The sequence below is a fragment of the Lactuca virosa genome, chromosome 6 (genome assembly GCF_052849685.1).
Source record: "Lactuca virosa cultivar CGN04683 chromosome 6, Lactuca_virosa_CGN04683_v6, whole genome shotgun sequence".
NCBI lineage: Eukaryota > Viridiplantae > Streptophyta > Magnoliopsida > Asterales > Asteraceae > Lactuca > Lactuca virosa.
This window is the reverse complement of record NC_136431.1, coordinates 144,446,042-144,467,836: the sequence shown is the minus strand read 5'-3', so window position 1 is coordinate 144,467,836 and position 21,795 is coordinate 144,446,042. Positions and strand designations below refer to the sequence as shown.

The 21,795-nt window shown below is 33.1% G+C and overlaps 4 protein-coding genes across 20 annotated transcripts; 3 read left to right on the top strand and 1 right to left on the bottom strand.

The window, feature by feature from the left end:
- The first annotated feature begins 566 nt into the window (after positions 1 to 566).
- Positions 567 to 899, top strand: LOC145121990 (uncharacterized). The gene has a single exon (XM_079057668.1). It carries the CDS (start codon positions 567 to 569, stop codon positions 897 to 899), a length of 333 nt encoding a protein of 110 aa, XP_078913794.1.
- Positions 900 to 3,029: 2,130 nt separating this feature from the next.
- LOC145119823 (uncharacterized) lies at positions 3,030 to 7,099 on the bottom strand. Of its 17 annotated transcripts, none has more exons than XM_079055573.1 (9): positions 6,509 to 7,098; positions 6,382 to 6,432; positions 6,223 to 6,314; positions 5,741 to 5,931; positions 5,572 to 5,656; positions 4,722 to 4,841; positions 4,183 to 4,645; positions 3,809 to 3,891; positions 3,030 to 3,311 (listed from the first exon to the last, which is right to left on the bottom strand). In XM_079055573.1, the coding sequence occupies exons 1-3, from the start codon at positions 6,823 to 6,825 to the stop codon at positions 6,239 to 6,241; spliced, it is 444 nt and encodes a 147-aa protein (XP_078911699.1). In that variant the 5' UTR covers positions 6,826 to 7,098; the 3' UTR covers positions 3,030 to 3,311; positions 3,809 to 3,891; positions 4,183 to 4,645; positions 4,722 to 4,841; positions 5,572 to 5,656; positions 5,741 to 5,931; positions 6,223 to 6,238. The 17 variants fall into 17 exon arrangements, 16 of the variants coding, with proteins under 16 accessions (XP_078911699.1, XP_078911709.1, XP_078911700.1 ...); XM_079055583.1 differs by having other exon boundaries at positions 4,183 to 4,404; positions 4,484 to 4,645; positions 6,223 to 6,432; positions 6,509 to 7,082; XM_079055574.1 differs by lacking the exon at positions 3,030 to 3,311 and adding an exon at positions 3,582 to 3,714.
- Positions 7,100 to 8,220: 1,121 nt separating this feature from the next.
- LOC145121989 (uncharacterized) lies at positions 8,221 to 8,553 on the top strand. The gene has a single exon (XM_079057667.1). It carries the CDS (start codon positions 8,221 to 8,223, stop codon positions 8,551 to 8,553), a length of 333 nt encoding a protein of 110 aa, XP_078913793.1.
- A 6,458-nt stretch (positions 8,554 to 15,011) lies between these two features.
- On the top strand, positions 15,012 to 15,887 carry LOC145121988 (uncharacterized). Its single transcript, XM_079057666.1, has one exon. It carries the CDS (start codon positions 15,012 to 15,014, stop codon positions 15,885 to 15,887), a length of 876 nt encoding a protein of 291 aa, XP_078913792.1.
- The last annotated feature ends 5,908 nt before the right edge of the window (positions 15,888 to 21,795 follow it).

The window sequence follows — 21,795 nt, the reverse complement described above, 5'->3', positions numbered from 1 at the left end:
TAAATATAGATCTCGATTTAATGTTACGTTTAACGTTATGATTAACTAATTTAGAAATTACTTATTCGATATTTTTTTGTAAGGAAACATAATGTAATTTATAAGGTTATGTTATTTTAACAATTATTATTGTGAATGGTTATAATTTAAAAATCATTTTTTTGAAAAAAAAAATCAATTATTTTAAAAAAATTATATGTGAATATTTTTAGTTAATTCGATATGTTTCTATTTAAAACATTTAAATATTTTAACTGTTTTAAAAAATAATTTTAAATAAATTTATGTTTATTTGATATTTTGATTTATATTTTGGATTTAATATAATATTAAAATTAATATTTTAAGTATTTATATTGATAATTTAAAAAATTTACCATTGACAATATTTCACGTTTAATATAGATAGATAGATAGATAGATAGGAGGGGTGTTGGTTCCTCTATTAAATAGTTGAAAGTCTTTGCTGCAATTTCTCTCGATATAAAGTATAAACCACCGAAAAGAAATGGAGGTCTCTTTCTCATTTCCCCTCGCAGACATCGTAGTTATCGGAAATTACACAAATGGGGATTCTCTCATGGTGGAAGGGCAAAAAGGATACTACTTCCTTCGGCACCAGTTCTGGTTCGAAAATAACCGAGAAACCTGAGTCTAAGGCCATTGTTTCAACGGAGAAAGCAGCCGAAGAAGTTCCCGACATGAATGGCACGGTGGAGGTCTCTCGACCTGGTCCAAACATGGACGTGACAGTTTTTGAATTCGGTTCTATTGCCGCTTTATCTGATAAGGTAACTCTTGTCGGCTACTGCCCCGTATCCGATGACCTTGAACCCTGCCGTTGGGAGATTCTTCCAGCCGGCGGCTCCGATGCACCTCAATTTCGAGTGGTGTTCTAGTAGATACAGGGAGATCGTTCGATATGATGGTAAAATCTTGTAAGTTTCGTGTTTGACTTGAGAATACTTATTGGTTGTGGACCCATGTAATCCAATTTGATGATTGTGGACCCATTATGCATGCTTGGATGTGTTTGTGGTGTGTGGTATTTGGGGGAATAATCACTAAGCCTTGTGCTTACTCAGTTGTTTATGTTTTCAGGTACTATTGTTGATCGTGGGAAGGCGATGCGTGACTATACACACTCACCAGCAACAATGAAGTTTCTGCGTTTACTATATTACTCTGAGTTTTAAAACAATGTACTTTGGAACAGATGGTTTTCTCAACTTGGAGTCTAAATATGTGAAATTTTACCTTAATTAAAAATGAAAATTTTGGGTTGTGAAAATGAGACGTTACAGCTTGCTATTGAAATTTTACAATGACCAGAGATCAAAAAGATGAAACTTTTAAAAATAATATTTTAAAGAAAAGAAACTAAACCAACCAAACAACCTACATCTAGTATGTGATTATCAATTAATCCTAGTATTTAGAATCACAAACAAAACACCTTGAATCAAAAGCACCCCGTCAATTAAAATAATGGAATATGCATTAAAAACCATGAAAGATAAAATTATGTATATGATATGACAACTAATACTAATTTATTTAAAAATATCTATCTTTTTTATCATGCAAACAAACGAAAAACAAATATCGAGTTGTAATAGTTATAAATAGGAACTATATAGAGATATATACCACACTTTTATTAGACATTTCATTAAACATCCTTCATTCAATCCCCGAATCATCAAATTTCAGTTGCAAATTCTAAGCATTTACAATCCCTTCCCTAAAAAAAATACTTTTACATATTTGCATAAGCGACTTTTATGGGAGTAACAATCAAATTAAAAAAAAAATGTAGAACAAAATTTTTTAAAAAAAAAACTAATGGAAGTGATAAGTGATAAGTGATCAATGAGACCCCTTCTTTTAGATTGTTTGATTCCAATAGTTGAACATTATTTGCACCAATGGAAAATTTGATCCAACACTTATAACTAAAAGATCAAAACACTATTCCATTCCTATCATAAGAAAGAAAAAATAAAAGATGATGGATGAATACATGCTTATTAAACCTTTAAATCAAAATCAAAGAGATAAAGCATGATCAATTCAAATAGGGTAGATAAACAAGATGATGCTATGAAAGTTCTGATGATTATACCGTCCTTCATGTATCAAGGGTTTGTTGTACAAAATAAGGTATTAGAGGGTTTAGAGAGAAATATTTTTCAGAAAATAAAGACGACGAGAATGAGACACATACAAAATGGCACCATTTACGCGGCCACTGATAAAGTGGACAAAAATGATTAGGGTTTAAGAGAGAAAAATAAGACAAAGATGTGGGCGACCATCCTTATCGACCTACGAAAACGCTAATTAAGTTGGCTAATTTATAGGGTTCAACTTGGAAACTTAGTAAAATGAGGAATGATGATGATTGTTTGGAGTGAGTGGGAGATGTAAAGACAAACGCATAGTAGAAGGATACTTGGCAAAGTACAGGAGTAGAAAATGAAAATGTGAAAAAAAAAATACTTTTCGGCATTTTAGTTACTTGTTTACATTAAAAAACTAGACGAATATCCACGCGTTGCGCATGATAAAATTATATGGTTAAAATTTGGCAAGTAAAGTAATTATGTTATTAATACTAACCATGAAATAATATGTTATAACATTTATTAAAATCATATCATTTAGTGGCCGCTACTCGCAGCTGACATTCAAATAAAACTAAATATAGTTCTCGATTTAGTGTTACGTTTAACGTTATGATTAACTAATTTAGAAATTACTTATTCGATATTTTTTTTTTGTAAGAAAACATAATGTAATTTATAAGGTTATGTTATTTTTAACAATTATTATTGTGAACGGTTATGATTTAAAAATCATATTTTTGAAAAAAAAAATCAATTATTATAAAAAATTATATTTGAATATTTTTAGTTAATTCGATAGATTTAGTTTTATATTTAAAACATTTAAATATTTTAAACTGTTTAAAAAAATAATTTATGTTTATTTGATATTTTGATTTATATTTTGGATCTAATATAATATTAAAATTAATATTTTAAGTATTTATATTGATAATTTAAAAAATTTACCATTGACAATATTTCACATATTCAATATAAACTAGAAAGATGACCCCCGTGTTGCGGGAGTCGGAAGGTGTCGTTTTTGTGTGCAAGTATAGTATATTGTTCTAATTGGTAGCTACAGTAAAATATGTTGCTATTGTCTACGTTTCGCCCATTTACAAAAACACATTTGTAGTATGCTATGATATAATGACCCCTTTGTGTTGCAAAGTAAATAGCAAGTGCGGCAGCAACACCCTATTAAAAAAAAGTAAAGTATTACCTCTCGGATATTAAATAAAGCAATGGCTAAGGCTAGGTTATTGATAGTCAAACATTCAAAAATAGCCCGTGTCGACTATAAGTTGGACACATGACATGATAAAAGAAGTGTTAATAGTTGCTGCTTGTAAGTTTTATTTAATCCAGTGCACATTTTCAATAGTGTCTTCCTAGATATAAAAAAAATACATATGTTTTCATTTAGCTTGAAATGGAAATTGCATATCATGTCATACCCCTATTCAATTGAAATAAAAATTTAAGGAATTGATAAACAAATCAATTACAATAGTACATGTGGTTATTGGGAAACAAAGAAATTACACATCATCAGTAACAAAAAAAAAAATTAATCAGAATACAACTTCAAATACCGAACCTATGTTATAATATTTTTATAAGAAAAAGAACGAATATCCATGAATATAATGCATTCACGTTCATGAAATTAGAATTACAACTAAAAAAACTACCTGATATGCAAAGTAGAAAACATTTTTTATGCCAACTTTGATGTTGTAGAAGCTATATGGGTGACAATTTCAATAACTTGGACCTACAATTTATAATAGAAAAACAATACACAAATAAGAAACTAGAGTCTAATAACTTATACATAAATGAAAAGAGTCTAGTAAGCTATCGGAAGATTAGAATAAGACAGTGAGATAGTGAGATAACATATATAAATTCAAGCTCCTCCACTCTTTGCTTCCCAATTGGTAGCTGAGGGTAAAATCGGAAATTACATCATCTTTTTCCCATATTACACCATTACAATTACCATGAGAAATGACATTTAGATTATCATGATTCATGAACATAAAATCTTGAATTATTATTGTACCTCTAATTGACGACACTCCCGACCGATAAGAGGTGCCTCCGTCCAACCTCGATAGTATTGAATGTTCCTTCCATCCAAGCATAAGAGTTGCATTGCTTTCTCTGGTTTTTCCATATGAAGGGGAAGATGATGAGATGCCCAAACAGTTACATATATAGAATCAACCGATGATTCTTCTATATCAAGTCTCATAGGTCCCCCAATATGCACAAAATGCCCAACCTAATTCATAACAAATTACAACAATAATCACCACAAAGATTACAAAAATACATAATAAAGGGTATATTTGGAAGATCACATTGATTCTGTAAGTCCTTGGTTTCAACTCGTGAAATTTCAATGTTTTCAGCAACGTTTCGTGTGACACTGATGGATTTGAAATATACATACCTTGCAAAATCGAACAAACTAATAAGGCAACAGTCCACTCACCATCTTACTCCTCATCTCAAACTTTTCACTACAATTTTAGCTCATTATAATTAAAAACTTAAAAATGAAAAATGAATTACGGAAATGGAAATTAAAGAGCGTACCCTTTCAAATCAGAATCTGAAATCACCTTTAGGATGTGATCGTAACCCTCAGGTTTCTTCGCTTCAGGGTCCTAGATGAAGTCCTTGTCATGTGAAATTTCAACTTGTCATCTAGGACCTCTGTCATGGGAAAATTATTATTACAAGTTTATATATACATATGTATATCTAACAACTAAAAAAATAATATCATATCGATTTTGAAGCTGTCATATGTGACCTCCTAAATGACGAATGATATACTTGACTTGAACCTCTATTAGTTCTGGTGAAAAAAATTGATTTTCCTTCTACACCAGAGAACAGGGGAAATCCACATAAAAAATCCATTTCACAACATGAAAAGCAGAAAGTATCCATTTCATTCCTATTTTATTGATTTTAAGACGTTATTCAAGTTGACTTCATCTATTATTCACTTTGACATATGTAACTTTTATGTACAAATACTATTTCTTAGCTACTAAATCGTTTTTTTTTAAATTACATCAAATTACCTATATTTTACATTCACAACATTCCATCTATAATTTATAAAGATACAGTCACTATATATCAGTTAGAAAACCTATGAAAATTTGGTAAGTTTGTAGGCCTGATCACAATAGAAAAACAAACATGCTTGATTAAAATATATAAAAGTTGTTTAGGAAGACAAAAAATAAAGAATTAAGTATAAATTCATAACAACTTATTAGAAACCAAACATGCAGAATGAAAAAATGAATGGAAACAAATAAATAAGCACACAACTGATATGAGATAAATCCACTTGACTGAAATTTGTCAATGGATTTTGTGGTAATAAACTTGTGAACTACAATAAGAAACAAAAAATACCATCTTGTACCGTATATATGTAATTTCCTTAGCTGCACAGTGACAGTTCTTTCTTTGGTGGAGAAACCATAAATTTTAGAAATTGAAAGCAACATCTGGAGACATAATAACATATGTCATATAAGCATCAACTTGTATCTTCTCAAACTTTTAAAATAAACATGATATATAATTCTCACCTGAATCTTGGATAATGATATTATGACATCAAAACCTGAAATAGAACCACTGACAACCCAATATTGACATGATTTTGATGTATTAGAAGAGTCCCTTGCCACAGGCTTCTCCACTTCTATGAAACAACTTAATTGTTTCAAAATGTATGTATAAATCTCTTCAACTGTAGTGATATTTTCACTATGGGCAACTGGTAATAAAAAAAAAACCAAAATTGATAAATTGATCGATTTTATCTTTTTGAGTTTCAAAGTGAATGATAAGTTAATAGATAGAGATTTCGAAATGTTTTTCAATTTACAGAAAGAAATGGAAAGGGAATTTCAGTATATTAGGCAAAAATAATACTTCAACCATTAGAGCTAACCATGTATCTGTCGCCCCTGCACTTACCAGACAACCAAAAACAATTGAAGAATAAAAAAATTGATTAAACTCCTAATAACATTAGAGATTTCTCTGGTGAGGTCAAGAAATTTACCTTGGGTAAAGAGTGTTTAGTCGATTTCTGCTCCATGATTGTTCAGATGATGGAAAAATAGAAGAAATTTATGAAACCAAGCAATCAGAAGCCTTGATGCAGAAAAGGAAAAAAGATAAATAACATGAATTTAGATGACAAAAATAAAACTGAAGTTACTTGAAAACAATCAGAAGCCGGACCCACGGAATTAGAAGCCATGAGCGGAACCTGCAGCAAACACCAATAACAATCAGAAGCCATTAATGGGTAGAATCGATTTCGAAAAAACAGGTTATGACCACACCTGGAGAAAGAGAAGACGAAATTTGAAATCAATCCAAAGAAATTCCAGATAAACAAAGGTGAAGAAGGAAAACAGAAATTAAAAGCAAAAGGGGGTCGACGACAGTGCGTTTGTGGTCTCCGTACACCTCCAAACGGCAAATCCACGGGTAATCCTTCAACAGATTTAGGGCTCGAAGATGGATCGTATGTCATCATCATGATCGCCGTCGTTCTATTCCCATCGTCACCGACAAATATTGTAGAAATTAACATGGAGCGGTGGGAAGCACGGATCAGGCAGTGGTTGGAGGTGGAGGGAGCACAGGATAGAAGCATCGTCTGTTTCTTTAAAAAGGAACAACAACAGATGTAGAAGGCGTGAACCAGAACCTTTGGCCGTGACAACCCCGAATCCTATAAAGCCTGAGATGAAGAAGAAAAGTAGAGAAAGAAGCGATCGGGCTCAATAGAGAAGAAGTGAGAAGAAGAATCGAGAGTGTAATAAGAATAAGAATCGAGAGTGTAATAAGAATAGAGAGAGATGAAGCTGTGGCAGTGATATGGATGAGTACATAGAGAATAGATGGTCGGTGTAGAAGGATCTGGACGAATTGTATTTTCCAACACAAAAGAAGTGGGCTAGATCTGCCAATAGTTTACTGTAGGATAAAAATGCAGATGAAGCAAACTATAGGGACCAGGAATGACAGAAATGAGCAATCTAAGTAGAAGGGCTGAAATTGACAAAAAAGGGTGGTTGTTTACTGTTACAATCTTTCATAAACTTTAATATATATAGTAGAAAGGTTACCCGCTACGTGGGGGCCAGAAGCTTTCACTGTTGTTTGCGAATCGATAAATATGACAGACGTAGAAAGTGCAAGGATGAAAAGCCCGGACTTTGACCCAGACCGTTTTTTTTATGTTTTTATGAAAAAATATAAAAGTTTTGACTGCAAGGACCAGAAGTGTCAATATGGCTAAAGAATTAAAGGGGTAGGAATTAGCAACTTTTTAGAAAAAGGATCAAAGTTGTCAAACCGTTAAAGTTTTGTGGCCAAACTTTAAAGATTAAAAGGTTCCTAAAAAGTGTAAAAATATTGATTGTAAGGACCAAAAGTGTCAAAATGGTTAAAGAATGAAGAGCAAAGTTGCCAAAAAACATCCAGTTTTTATGAAAAAATGTAAAACTTTTGACTGCAAGGACCAGAAGTGTCAAAATGGCTAAAGAATTAAAGGGGTAGGAATTTGCAACTTTTTAGAAAAGTAATCAAAGTTGTCAAACCGTTAAAGTTTTGTGGCCAAACTATAAATATTAAAAGATTCCTAAAAAATGTAAAAATATTGGTTACAAGGACCAAAAGTGTCAAAATGGTTAAAGAATGAGGAGCAAAGTTGCTAAAAAACATCTAAATTATTATTCCTAACTTTGAAGCCCAATAATAATACAGGAACCAATTCTGCCAAAAAAAATGACAAATTTACTATTCCTTTTCTTCGTAACTTTAATATATATACATAATAACAGACAGATAGATAGATGAGAGAGATATACAATATAAATAGATAGATAGATAGATGGGAGGGGTGTTAGGTTCCTTTATTAAATAGTTGAAGGTCTTTGCTGCAATTTCTCTCGATATAAAGTATAAACCACCGCAAAGGAAATGGAGGTCTCTATCTACTTCTCATTTCCCCTTGCAGGCATCGTAGTTATCGGAATTTACACAAATGGGGATTCTCTCATGGTGGAAAGGCAACAAGGATACTACTTCCTCCGGCACCGGTTCTGGTTCGAAAATAACCGAGAAACCTGAGTCTAAGGCAATTGTTTCAACGGAGAAAGCAGCCGAAGAAGTTCCCGGCATGAATGGCGCGGTGGAGGTCTCTCGACCTGGTCCAAACGTGGACGTGACAGTTTTTGAATTCGGTTCTATTGCCGCTTCATCTGATAAGGTAACTCTTGCCGGCTACTGCCCCGTATCCGATGACCTTGAACCCTGCCGTTGGGAGATTCTGCCAGCCAGCGGCTCCGATGCACCTCAATTTCGCGTGGTGTTCTAATAGACACAGGGAGATCGTTCGATATGATGGTAAAATCTTGTAAGTTTCGTGTTTGACTTGAGAATACTTTTTGGTATTGTGTAATTCACTGCACTTGTTAAAACCCTTGAAAAAACCCTAATTTTGTTAGTCATTTGCGGCTTAATTACGTTATCATCAACACGATGTTCGCTCAGAAATCAGAATTACCAGTATTTTTTTAAGTATCTATACAATTTGATCCTATTATTGAATAATCTGAGGTTATTTAAGACTCTGCCTACTTGATATTTAATTTTCTGAGTCAAATCGAAACATGAAACTCTTGGAATCGAATCAGTCCCTATGTTCTGTCAATGCCAGATTTTCAAGAGAACTCAGTTCCTCATTCATGTCTTGATCCTAAAAGGCAATGCACCTGAAAGTATAACTCATTTGAAACCAATCAGCTAGGTTTTAGCTTTTTGAAGCTTTGTTATGTGTTCTTCATATACTGATGTTGAGAATTAGAAGGCTTCCTAAGGCGGAGGAATGGTGAATTCCATCCATATGGAATCTATACCGATTCTACAGGACTAAATTCCATCAATTTGGCGATCAAATAGGCCATTGGGTGGAATCTTGAATTCCAATTCCATCATACCCCATCGGAATGTATGAACTAGATGCCTAAACATGATCTTCTCGTTGTGGATGATTTTGTCAAAAACTTTGTTTTTCCTTCCTTCAATCAATTCGGGTTCCTTTATCTCTCTAAACGGTAAAACGCTAAAAGGATGAAGAAATGAAGGTAGTAAGAGCATATCCGATCATGGACCTAATGTATAGTTTTCTTGCTCTGCGATGTTATCTTTCCATTAAATTTATCAAAACATTAAATTTATCAAACAAGCTGTTATTAGAGGATCCACAAATGTAGAGCTTTTAGTGAAACAAATTCATGAAAAAACTTAATATGAAAAGCTTATTATATGTCCACAACTAGAGAGATTTTTCAATTTACTAGTTTAAGGGGCCCACTAATTTTGTATTGAAAAACTTTCACAAATGGTCCTTTAGGTTTATTGTATTTCCTTGAAATGGTTCCTATGTAACTTTTTTCCCTGGTCCTTGTGGAGCAAACCTTGCACACAAATGTTCCTTACCGGGAATGTTTGTTAGATGGATCCGTTAAGTTAAAAGGATTTGGGAAAATGACTATTTCTGTCATTTTGTGAAACTTGCTTAGGGACCATTTATGAAATTGTACACAAGGACCATTTGAAATATTACAAGGGAAATTGTCAAAAAACTTCCAATATTTACGAAAAAGTTACACTTTAGTCCCAAAAAAAAATTTTGAACGAAAAAATCCTGAAAACCGGCAAAAATTTACAGTTTGACCATTTTTGACCGGTTGAAACCGGTACCAAATTAATTTGGGACAATTTCGTAAATTAACCCAAAATATTTGGACTTTTCTGTAAACAAAAATATTAAGACTTTTTCAGTATTGTTAATTAAACATATAAATGCATTTAAATGAAAAAATAATGACATTGTTTAAGGGTGGAGGTGGAGGAGATGGTGATGCTTTTAACATTGAAATCATGAATTTTTGTTTGTATATTTTTACTTTGTATATAGTCATTTCACATTTGTTATTATTGTTTTCAATTCAGAATATTAATACTTAACAATTTAAAAGAAATTGTATATTTGTAAAATTGTTTATAAATAATTTAAGGTAGAAGGATTTATCAGTTTGTATATAAAATTGTTTAAGATAAAATGATTACTTTCCAAATCCAACAGATTCACTACAAACATCTACATAGATAGGTAGTTCATATCAAAATTCAAAAGTATTAATTACAATATCTTGTTTAATAAAAAGTAATAGGACATGTTTTTTGGATTAATACTTTTGAATTATTCTTATTACTTTTTATTAAACAATATATTGTAATTAATATTTTTGAATTTTGATATGGACTACCTATATAGATGTTTGTAGTGGATCTGTTGGATTTGGAAAGTAATCAATCTACCTTAAACAATTTTATATATAATGTGAGAAATTCTTCTACCTTAAACTATTTATAAACATGCAATTTCTTTTAAATTGTTAAGTATTAATATTCTGAATTGAAAACAATAATAACAAATGTGAAATGACCATATACAAAGTAAAAATATACAAGCAGCAATTCATGATTTCAATGCTAAAAGCATCATCATCTCCTCCACCTCCACCCTTAAACAATGTCATTATTTTTTTCATTTAAATGCATTTATATGTTTTATTAACAATATTAATAATACAAGTTCAAAAAATAGTATTCTTATTTATATTTTTAATAATAATAATAAGGGTTTTTTTTGCAGAAAAGTCATAATATTTTTGTTTACAGAAAAGTCATAATATTTTTGTTTATAGAAAAGTTCCAATATTTTGGGTTAGTTTATGAAATAGTCCCAAATTAATTTGGTACCGGTTTCAATCGGTCAAAAAGGTTCAAATTGCAAATTTTTGCTGGTTTTCAGGATTTTTTTGTTCAAAAAAAAAATCTTGGGACTAAAGTGTAACTTTTCCGTAAATATTGGGACTTTTCTGAAGATTTTCCATATTACAATGTTAGTCTCTTACTTTTTTCTTTATACATTTTTGGCCCTCTTTTTTAATTTTTTTTAATTCAAATTTCTTTTAAAAATTTTCTTTAATTATTTTCACAACTTTGTTATTATATATTTTTTTATAGTTAGGACTTTAGAAATTAGCTTTTACAACATTGTTTTACATGAAATCTTTTTATGAAATATATTTATTTTTACATGAAATATAATATTTATATACATAAATAATTAAAACTTATAATTTTGAATCATCATACAAATATATTTTATTTAATATATACATAATTTTTGTTGTTTAAACTTTATCAAAAATATTCAAACTACAATACATAATTAAATATATTTTTTTAATTTTTTATCTAAAAAGTTTGAAGTATAAAGACATCATTTTATTAGTTTTTAAATTTTACATGATGTAATTTTTAAGATTTATCTTCATTTATCTTATACAAATATATTTATTTTTATAAAAAACAGTGATGTGTTATTATAAAAACTACATTATTATAGAAATAATAGTATGCTGTTATTTTATTTTAAAACTTGAAGTATGTGATTTCGAGTTAAAGATAAAAATATGTTTCGGTTTTCGTTTCATAATAAAATAGCAGCATACCATTATTTTTATAATAAAGTATTTTTTTAATATAATAACTTGTCATATTTTTTTATAAAAATAAATATATTTGTATAAGATAAATAAAGATAAATCTTAAAAATTACATCATGTAAAAATTAAAAAGTAATAAAATGATGTCTTTATACCTCAAATTTTCTTAGATAAAAAATAGAAAACAAAAATATTTAATTATGTATTGTAGTTTGAATATTTTAGATAAAGTTTAGACAACAAAAATTATTTATATATTAAATAAGATATATTTGTATGATGATTAAAAATTATAAGTTTTAATTTTTTATTTATATAAATATTACATTTCATGTAAAAATAAATATACTTCATAAAAAGATTTCATGTAAAACAATGTTGTAAAAACTATTTCTAAAATCCTAAGTTTAATATATATATATATATATATATATATATATATATATATATATATATATATATATATATATATATATATATATATATATATATAATACAAAAGTTGTGAAAAAATTAAGGAAAATTTTTAAAAGAAATTTGAATTAAAAAAAAGGTAAAAATGAGGGTCGAAAATATAAAAAGAAAAATATAGGAGACGAACATTGTAATATTTCAAATGATCATCGTGTAAAATTTCATAAATGGTCCTTAAGCAAGTTTCACAAAATAACATAAATAACCCTTATCCAAAAAAAATTTAACTTAACGGATCCATCTAGCGGACGTCTACGGTAAGGACCATTTGTGTACAATGTTTGCTCCATAAGGAAAAAGTGTAATAGAGACCATTTCAGGTAATCACCACATCATTTTCCACACTATTGTCCTGCGAGGTAATCGCCACATCATTTTCCTCCCATCCCACAAAACTAGTGTGTGTTATACCACACTTTTATTTTTCTTTTATTAATCATTTTTTAATTGAATAAAATTTAATTATATAAAATTTAATTATATGAAAATAATAAAACGAAAGTACTTCATTAATTAAAAATATACATAATAAATTAAAAATATAAAAAAAACATAAAAAAAAAAACATAATTGAAACATAATATAATAGTACGTAAAGCCTAATCATCGTAATCATCGTTGCTTGTCATGTCATCATAATCATCGCTTGAATCCTCTTGAAATATGTTCGATTTGTCATCTGTATTGTCGAGCAACTCGTCTTCAAAATAGTCGACAACGGAATTCACTTGAGCATCGAAGATGTGTTCCACCAAAACGACACGAAGGTTGTGGTGTCCAACTCGGTCGTATACTTCCCCTTTGTTCGCCATGTACGTTGGCGTATCAATACATACTCCTTCGACGACAAATTCTCATTTTCATTGTAGCGACAAATCACCCTTCCATCGTCTTCTATAATCATATTATGTAATATGATGAATGTGTGCATCAAGCTACTTATTCGTTTGTGCTCGAATAATCGTTTCGGTACTGCGAGTATTTGCCATCGTCTCTTCAGAACACCAAAGGCTCGCTCGATATCCATCCTAACAGATTCTTATGTCGACTTAAACTTTATTTGCTTTCTTTTATTTAGACATGAGAATGATTTCAAAAATGTAGCTAACTCGGGATATATCTCATCAGATAGATAATACTCACGCTTATATGATGTCCCATTTGCTTGACACATCTTACAATTTCTCAAGGTAGATGTCGTTGAATATCTGCGGTTGGTTTAAAACGTTGATGTCGTTGTTTGCACCCGATGGGCCAAAAAGTGCATGTCGTATCCAAAGATCATAACACGCAATTGCTTCTAAAATTATTGGTGGCTGCTTTTGATCACCCCACATAAGTTGACCGCACCACGCATTAGGGAACATTAACCATCATCAACGCATACAATCAATACTACCAAACATTTCAGGGAGCTCATGCTTGTTTTCATATCCTATCTAATAAATGAAAATAATTTTGCCACTTGTCATCCTTTTATACATAATGTCACATGTCATTTTATGGTAAATTTAGATTAAATTATATCCATGTGTCATTTTGTAGTTTTTTTTTTCATTTTATTAAATTTCATATAATACTTAAATGTAATAAATGCAATAATAAATGTATATCCAATTCAATAATGCAACTTTCCTTATAATTTCTAAATTTCTAAATTGAATCCAATTATTTTAGTTGTTTATTTATTTAAATTATTTGTTTAAATTTAAAAGATAAATAAGCACTTCAACTTTAATAATTAATATGTTACTTTTTTTTCTTATAAATTTAAATTTTCTAAATTGTTAGATCTTTATGTTTGTTTATTTATATTAAATAAACTCATGTAATACATAGGTTTCACAACTAGTGTCATATATATTTGGTGGATGACGCTAATTGTAGGCTTGCATAAATGGCAACCACGATAAAGGATGGATAATCACAACTTTAGCAAACTTGTATACACACTCCCGAGTCGTTCGCTCTGACATCCTCAAATACTCATGTAATGTCCCATTTTCACAAGCAAAATTTTGTTTTTTAAATAAGGTAAAATCACCATTTACATAAAACCCAAGTTATGAAAACCCATTTGTTACCAAAGGGCCTTTGGCCTAGCGGTAAGGAGTGACTTTCTCAAATGAGAGGTCATGGGTTCAAGTGTCACTAGGAGACATGTGGTGTTTAGGATTAGAATAGGAGTCGAATAATTTGTTGTTTAAAAAAAAACCATTTGTTCCAGAATATAGATGTTTGAAGATCAGAGTAATATAAATAATGCAGAATTTCCATTGCTACGGATGAGTGTGTACAGTCACGCCTTCGCCCTCCACGATCACCAATAGTACATGAAAAACATTTAATCCACAACTGTAAGCCAAAGCTTAGTGATTTCCCCCAAAAATACCACACACCACAATATACAATGCATGCACACATGATCCCTTAGTTTGTCTGGCCTGACTCGCAACACCTACAAAGTGCTTGTCCAAACCGGATAATTGTGACCTTGAGAGAAGTCGTCGAAGCCCGTGACGAATTATTGGAAGAAGAAGAAAGGTTGGGTGGAACATTCTTATTTGATGAGCCGAATGAAATAGAGGAGGAGGAACAGACGTATGAACCACCAAATTATGACACCACCTTAGTGCTTCACACTTTGCAAACTCAAGCTGTACAAGTTGATTCTGATCAACGAGATCAAATTTTCCATACGAAGTGCTTGGTGAAGAATAAAGGTTGCAGTGTGATAATTGATGGAGGTAGTTGTACCAATGTGGCATCGAGTGAAATGATGTCAAAGTTGGGCTTGCTAACAACTGCCCATCCAAAGCCATTCTCTGTGCATTGGTTGGGTGATGGAAATAAGTTGAAAGTGACTAAGCAGGTCAAGGTTTGTTTAAAGATGGGATTCTATGAGGACGAAGTGTTGTGCGATGTAAATCCAATGGATGCTTGTCACATTCTGCTGGGAAGGCCTTGGCAATATGATAGAGATGTTTTGCACCGAGGAAGAACCAATGAATACGAACTGAATCACAATGATAAGAAGATCACATTGAAGCCTATGTCTGCGACTGAGGTGAGGTCAATGCGAAAGCAACATGTGAAGAAGCCAATATTTAGGATACTGGCCATTGAGAAGGAAGTAGAAAAGGTGTTGGACCAAGGCGAAACTGTTTACATGATGGTTGCAAAAGGTGATGCGAAAGTAGGTACGGATTCACAAGAGGGGGGTCCAGTCGCAACGTTGCTTGAAGAATATCAAGATGTGTTCCCAGACGACCTACCATTGGGATTGCCACCAGTCCGAGGAATTGAAAACCAGATTGAACTTATTCCAAGTGCTTCATTACCTAATAAGGCTGCGTATCGTTGTAACCATGAAGAGATGAAGGAATTGCAACTCCAAATCGAAGAACTCATAGTGATGGGTTACGTTCGCGAAAGTTTAAGCCCATGTGTTGTGTCAGTTTTATTGGTGCCAAAGAAAGATGGAGGTTGGAGAATGTGTATCGATAGCAGAGTCATCAATAATATCACTATCAAGTATCGATTTCCCATTCTGAGACTTGATGATATGCTGGAAGAATTACATGGAGCGGTTCTTTTCTCAAAGATCGATTTGAGAAGTGGTTACCATCAAATAAGGATGAGAGAAGGAGACTAATGGAAGACGACGTTTAGGACTACGCACGATCTATACGAATGGACTATGATGCATTTTGGTCTTACGAATTCACCAAGTACATTTATGAGGTTGATGAACGAAGTCTTGAAGTCGTTCTTGGGGAGGTTTGTTGTTGTGTATTTGGATGATACCTTGGTTTACAGCAAGAGCAGGGAGGAACACTTGTCACATCTAAAACGGATCTTTGTAACCCTTAGAGTTCAAAAACTCTATGGAAAACAAGAGAAGTGTTCGTTCTTTGCTGATGATTTGATATTTGTGGGGTATGTGGTATCGAAGGATGGAGTGGCAGTAGATCAATCTAAGATTGAAGCGATCCAATCGTGGCCCAGTCCTACCAATATCAATAAAGTTCGTTCTTTTCATGGATTGGCATCGTTTTATCGACGTTTTATTCGTGATTTCAGCACTATCACGAGTCCCATTACGAATTGTTTAAAGAAATGTACTTTTACATGGGGAGAGGACGCCCAAAGGGTATTCGAGAAGATTAAAGAGCTATTTGTGTGTAGCTCCAATGTTAGCACTCCTAGACTTTTTGCAACCCTTTGAGGTTGAATGTGATGTAAGCGGTGTTGGGATTGGTGCCATGTTGATTCAGGCGAAGCGCCCTATCGCCTACTTTTCTGAGAAACTTGGAGGAGCACGCTTGAACTATTACACATACGACAAGGAGTTTTATGAGATCGTACGTGTCATGGATCATCGGAGTCACTATCTTCGTGCTAATCCTTTTATATTACATTCTAATCACGAATCGTTGAAGTTTATCCATGGTAAAAAAAGTTGAGTTCAAGACATGTGAAATGGGTGGAGTTTTTGCAATCTTTCCATTTTTATTCAAAATATAAAGATGGCAAAAGCAATGTTGTGGATGACGCTTTATCTAGGCGTTATGCACTGTTAACAACTTTCGATGTTTGCTTGTTAGGATTTGAGAGTTTGAAGAATTATTATGGAGCTGATGATGATTTTTGTGAAGTATTCGCAATATGCACATGAAGTCCAAGTGGAGAGTTTGTTTTGCAAGGTGGATTTTTGTTTAGGGGCAACCGTCATTGTGTGCCAAAGCATCCAATTCGAGAATTGTTGATCCGAGAAGCTCATGGAGGAGGCATAGCTGGTCACTTCAGAGTAACTAAGACAATGGAAGTATTGAAGGAACACTTTTACTGGCCAAAGATGCTGGGGGATGTTAACAACATCGTGGGGAAACTTTAACTTGTCACATGGCGAAAGACTCTTTTAAACCCGAATTATATACTCCACTACCCGTTCCAGTCTGTCCTTGGGAGGATGTTTCTATGGATTTTATTGTGGCTTTACCCCAGACTCAAAGGTTCAAAGATTCTATTATAGTTGTTATTGAGAGGTTCTCGAAGATGGCACATTTTGTGGCTTGTCATAAGACTGACGATGCGAGCTAAGTGGCAAATTTTTATTTCAAGGAAATTGTGCGACAACATGGAGTTCCAAAACAATTGTTTATGATCGCGATGCGAAGTTTCTAAGCTATTTATGGAATACATTGTGGAGAAAGCTAGGTACCAAGTTACTGTTTAGTACCTTTCATCACCCCCAAACCGATGGGCAAACTGAGGTCACAAACTGAACCTTGGGAGCATTGCTGAGAGGATTGGTGAATAAAACACAGAAAGATTAGGATTTGAAGCTTGCCCATTCCGAATTCGGTTAGAATCGCTCTCCTATTTTTGCCACCGGTCATTCACCGTTTGATTCTGTTTATGGTGTGAATCCATATATGCATGTGGATCTAATTCCCTTACCTAAGGAGGAGCTGGTCCATAAAGATGTTGTGGCGAAACTAAAGTCCATGATGAAAATTCATCAACAAATCCATGATCACGTTAAAGCAGTTAATGAAGTCTACAAGAAGAAGTCCAACAAGTACAAAAGGCCTCAAGTTTTTGTTGAAGGTGACTTAGTTTGGTTACACTTGAGAAAGGAGCGTTTTCCAAACAAACGTAAGAACAAACTCATGCTAAGAACCGAAGGTCCTTATAAAGTAGTGGCACGAGTGGGTGAGAATGCATACAAAATTGAATTGCCGAGAGAGTATGGAGTTCATGTGACTTTTAATGTTGGAGACCTTTCACCCTACCTCGATGACGATGGCCTTACATACTTTCACCCTACCTCGATGACGATGGCCTTACATAATTGGGGTCTATTCCTTTTTAAGAGGGAGGGACTGATGCAAAAGTGGAAGGTAGTGTGAACGTCGATGACACCTATATTGGATACAAATGGCTTGTTGGATGCGAACAGTTGTTTCGAATGGATGCGACCGAATGCGGTCGATCGCAAGCTGTCACAAACCTTTGTGCGCCAGGAACCTTTGTACTTTCGTTGCACTTAACTATCGGTACGATGAGGCATAGTATTACTGCGACTGGAAGCGAATGGGAGCCACATTACGAAAGACACATTGGATCTGGTTGGCTTGGTTCCAGACGTGGGGTGTGCTTGCTGACGTCAGAGGATTGAAGACGTTACCTTTTTTTGCATTGAATAAAATCCTTTATGTTTTCAATAAAGCCTTTTTAAGGCTCGTTTAATTAGAGAATTATTAGCTTTATTTCAGTTACATTTGTAAGGCTATATATAAAGCGTTTGGTGATCATTTGTAATTGTCGATTATTGAAGAAATAAAACATTTTGAACTTGTGTTCATCTTTTCGGAGTTGTAGCTACAATTCAAACTTGGTCTTTGTTAGGATGTGTCTCCTAATTTTTATCTTGAACTCAAACCAATAGGTCTTAGTTTTTTTTTACCAAAGATTCAAGCTATAGGTCTAGTTTGGACTTCAAATATATCCCTTTTCATCACTCGTTCTTGTCTTTTAATCCAATTGTTCTTTGTTCCGTTTCAATGGTCGAATTGATCATCCATACACATATCATATCCCTTAGGGCACTCCACTGGACGATTACCCACCTACTGGTACTCTAACCAACATAACACTACTCTTATATCCTGACACACAAGGATATACATTGTAACACATAGTATAGTGATGAAACTCACCTGAGTCGAAGGCCTAATGAAACACAACGACATGCTCACTCCCTACACTGATCGCTCCCACAAACCGAGTAGCACCAAGCAAAGGCAGAACGTTAACCAATAACACAATTCCTTCAAGTTTGACCAAAAGTCAAACTGGTCAAATTGTTAATGGTCAACGGTCAACAAAAGTCAACGGTCAACCAAGTCAACTCCACCATGATGTGGAGACCTCTTGGCCATGTCGTGGGCACAGCAAGACAGAACAGTCGTGAAGCTGAGAACCATCACGTCGTGACAAGCCCATTGACACATCATGGAAACTGGTAGAAAGCCATATTCTCCATTAAGAGTTTAACCCTTACAGTTCTAAACCCATAACTTCAGATATAGTCTATTTCAGATAGTTAATGTATAAAGTTTCCAACTTTATCCATTAGAATTTCACCACAAGACAAGATCTACAATTCTCTGACCATTAAGTGCTTAATGAGGCAATAACTTGAGCATGGACACAAGTAACTCCAAACATGACTCTTTTTCTTATTCACCAGAAGTTTATTGAACTTAGAAAGTCATCTCAAGCTCAGTTCTTCAAACTCCAAGAGCATCCAAGAAAGGAACCAAAATCAAGCAAAAATGAACTTATACTTGCATCAAGAAGAACAAAGTTCAAGATGAGAGCTTTATACCTCTAACAACTTAGAAATCTGAAGGAGATGATAGATCCAAGCTGATTCCTTGCTTCCTTGCACCAAAACAATCTTCCTTTTTCCTCAAGCTCCACCAAAATCTAAGAATAAAGTTTCAATCAAGCAATGAAGTTCTTAATCATCCATGGAGGCTAGGGTTTCGTGTTGAAGGGTTGGAGGCTAAATAGGATGCCCTAATCCTTGAGATTAGGTGCTTAAATATGGAAGAATCCCTAAAACTCATGGGCTTGGGCTACAGTCGATGCCATGTGGTGGCGACCATCCGAATACACGTTTCATGCATTTGGCATGCCACATCGTGGGTCTCCATTCACCACGTCGTGGCACAAGGTTTTTTTTTCCAAAAACCTTACCTTTGATCCCTTTAAGCTCTCAATCGATCTATTCTGGAAAACGGATGTTATAACTCATCTCATTAGTTTGGTCCCAAGCCGAATGCTAGATGACGAATTGCAGTTGTACATTTTTGAATTGTGGAGAATCCTTTCTGACCTCTTCCATTAATTATCTGCTGAAAATATGAAAATCTATTTTTTATATCATCAACAATGCGTAAAAATAATATCATCCTCCTCCGGAAACATCTTAATTTTTCCATGTACACTACATCATCAATAAAGTAGTCATTCACAAGTTTGTTGTCCGCGGCTTCATGATTTCTCCGTAAATGAGGATTTCTAATTTTTGGGCTTGAACTTTCGCTTCATTTTCTTGTAAATAAGTAAGTGTTGTTCGCATGACGTACCCAATAAACCCCGCTTTCCGCAATGCCAACGTATCTGACAAAGTCGATGAAGAAGAAGACATTTTGGAATTAATCAAAACAATATAGAAGATTGGTGTTTTTTGTAGTTTAAAATGTAGAGGTGTGTGTATATTTATAATAGGTAAACAAAAAAAACAATTTTTTTTTTTGAAAAATGACCGCTAAAAAATGATAAAGAAGGGAAGGAACCAATTCTTATGCGGTAGAGTTGTGGCATGCGATAGGTTGGCCGCACCTACCCACCCCAAATAGTGTTGTGTTCACCGCATTACCGCGGCGACACGTAGCCACCGCAGGGTGCGGTATGCAGGGGCACCCATTAATTTTGTATTTATCACTTTAATGTGGTTGGTTTGTATAAATTATCTATTTAAAATTGATTAAAAAATATGTTAGTAATTTTGTATTTATCACTTTAATATGGTTTGTATAATCGATTAAAAATCTGTTAGACACACTAAATCGGTGAAGAAATTTATTGAAAGAGCTTGTTAATTAAGGTAGTGTTTGTTTTTTGTCTGCAGATCTGCGTGGCCTCTTTTGTCTGCGCCGCGCAGACCACGCACATACATTAGCCTTCGCAGACTGTTTGTTTTTTTTGAAGACTGCAGACCTAAAAATGTCTGCGCGCCCTCTTCTTGGCGCAGATGTGGACCAGAGTCTTCTAACATGTTCAGACATCTTTTAGCCAAAAAAAGATATATATCTTTATTTTTTTTAAAGTTTTTTTTAATTTATATTTTTTCCAACTTTATTAATGATAAACAATTTGAAAAAAAAATTACAAAACTTAGAAAAAACGTTCGACGATACAAACATGATATTTTTGACAAATTTATAAATAAAGATTTATTACAATAATAATCATTGAAGTTGTTTATGTAAATATGAAAAAAAATCATAATATGTTATTATATTTTTTTGCCAAATTTTGTAAAACATTATTTAATACAATATCGTCAATTTCTCAAGAAAATATTTATGGTACGTTTTTAATGGATTTAATTGAAAAAATCGAAGTTTATTTTCATCCATTTATGTATCAAATTCTTTGATCACTAATTATAATGTTTAGTTATAACTTTGCAACCAAAGTTGTTGGTTTTTATCAAATATATACGTTAATTGTAAACATTAACATTTTCCAAATGTTATTACACTGTAGGTAAGAGCACATCAACCTACAGTGTTATTACACTGTGCTTCAAAGAGTCAAACGCTGCTTCATACGGTTCACGATCTCAAACCAATTACCACCATCGTCATACCGCAGCTTCTACCTCTACCTGCACACCACTTGCTCGATCCGTTCTCTGTACGAGTAGCTCAATCTCTTCTCTCAATTTCTACGTCTCAAGCCAATTACCACCATCGTCACAT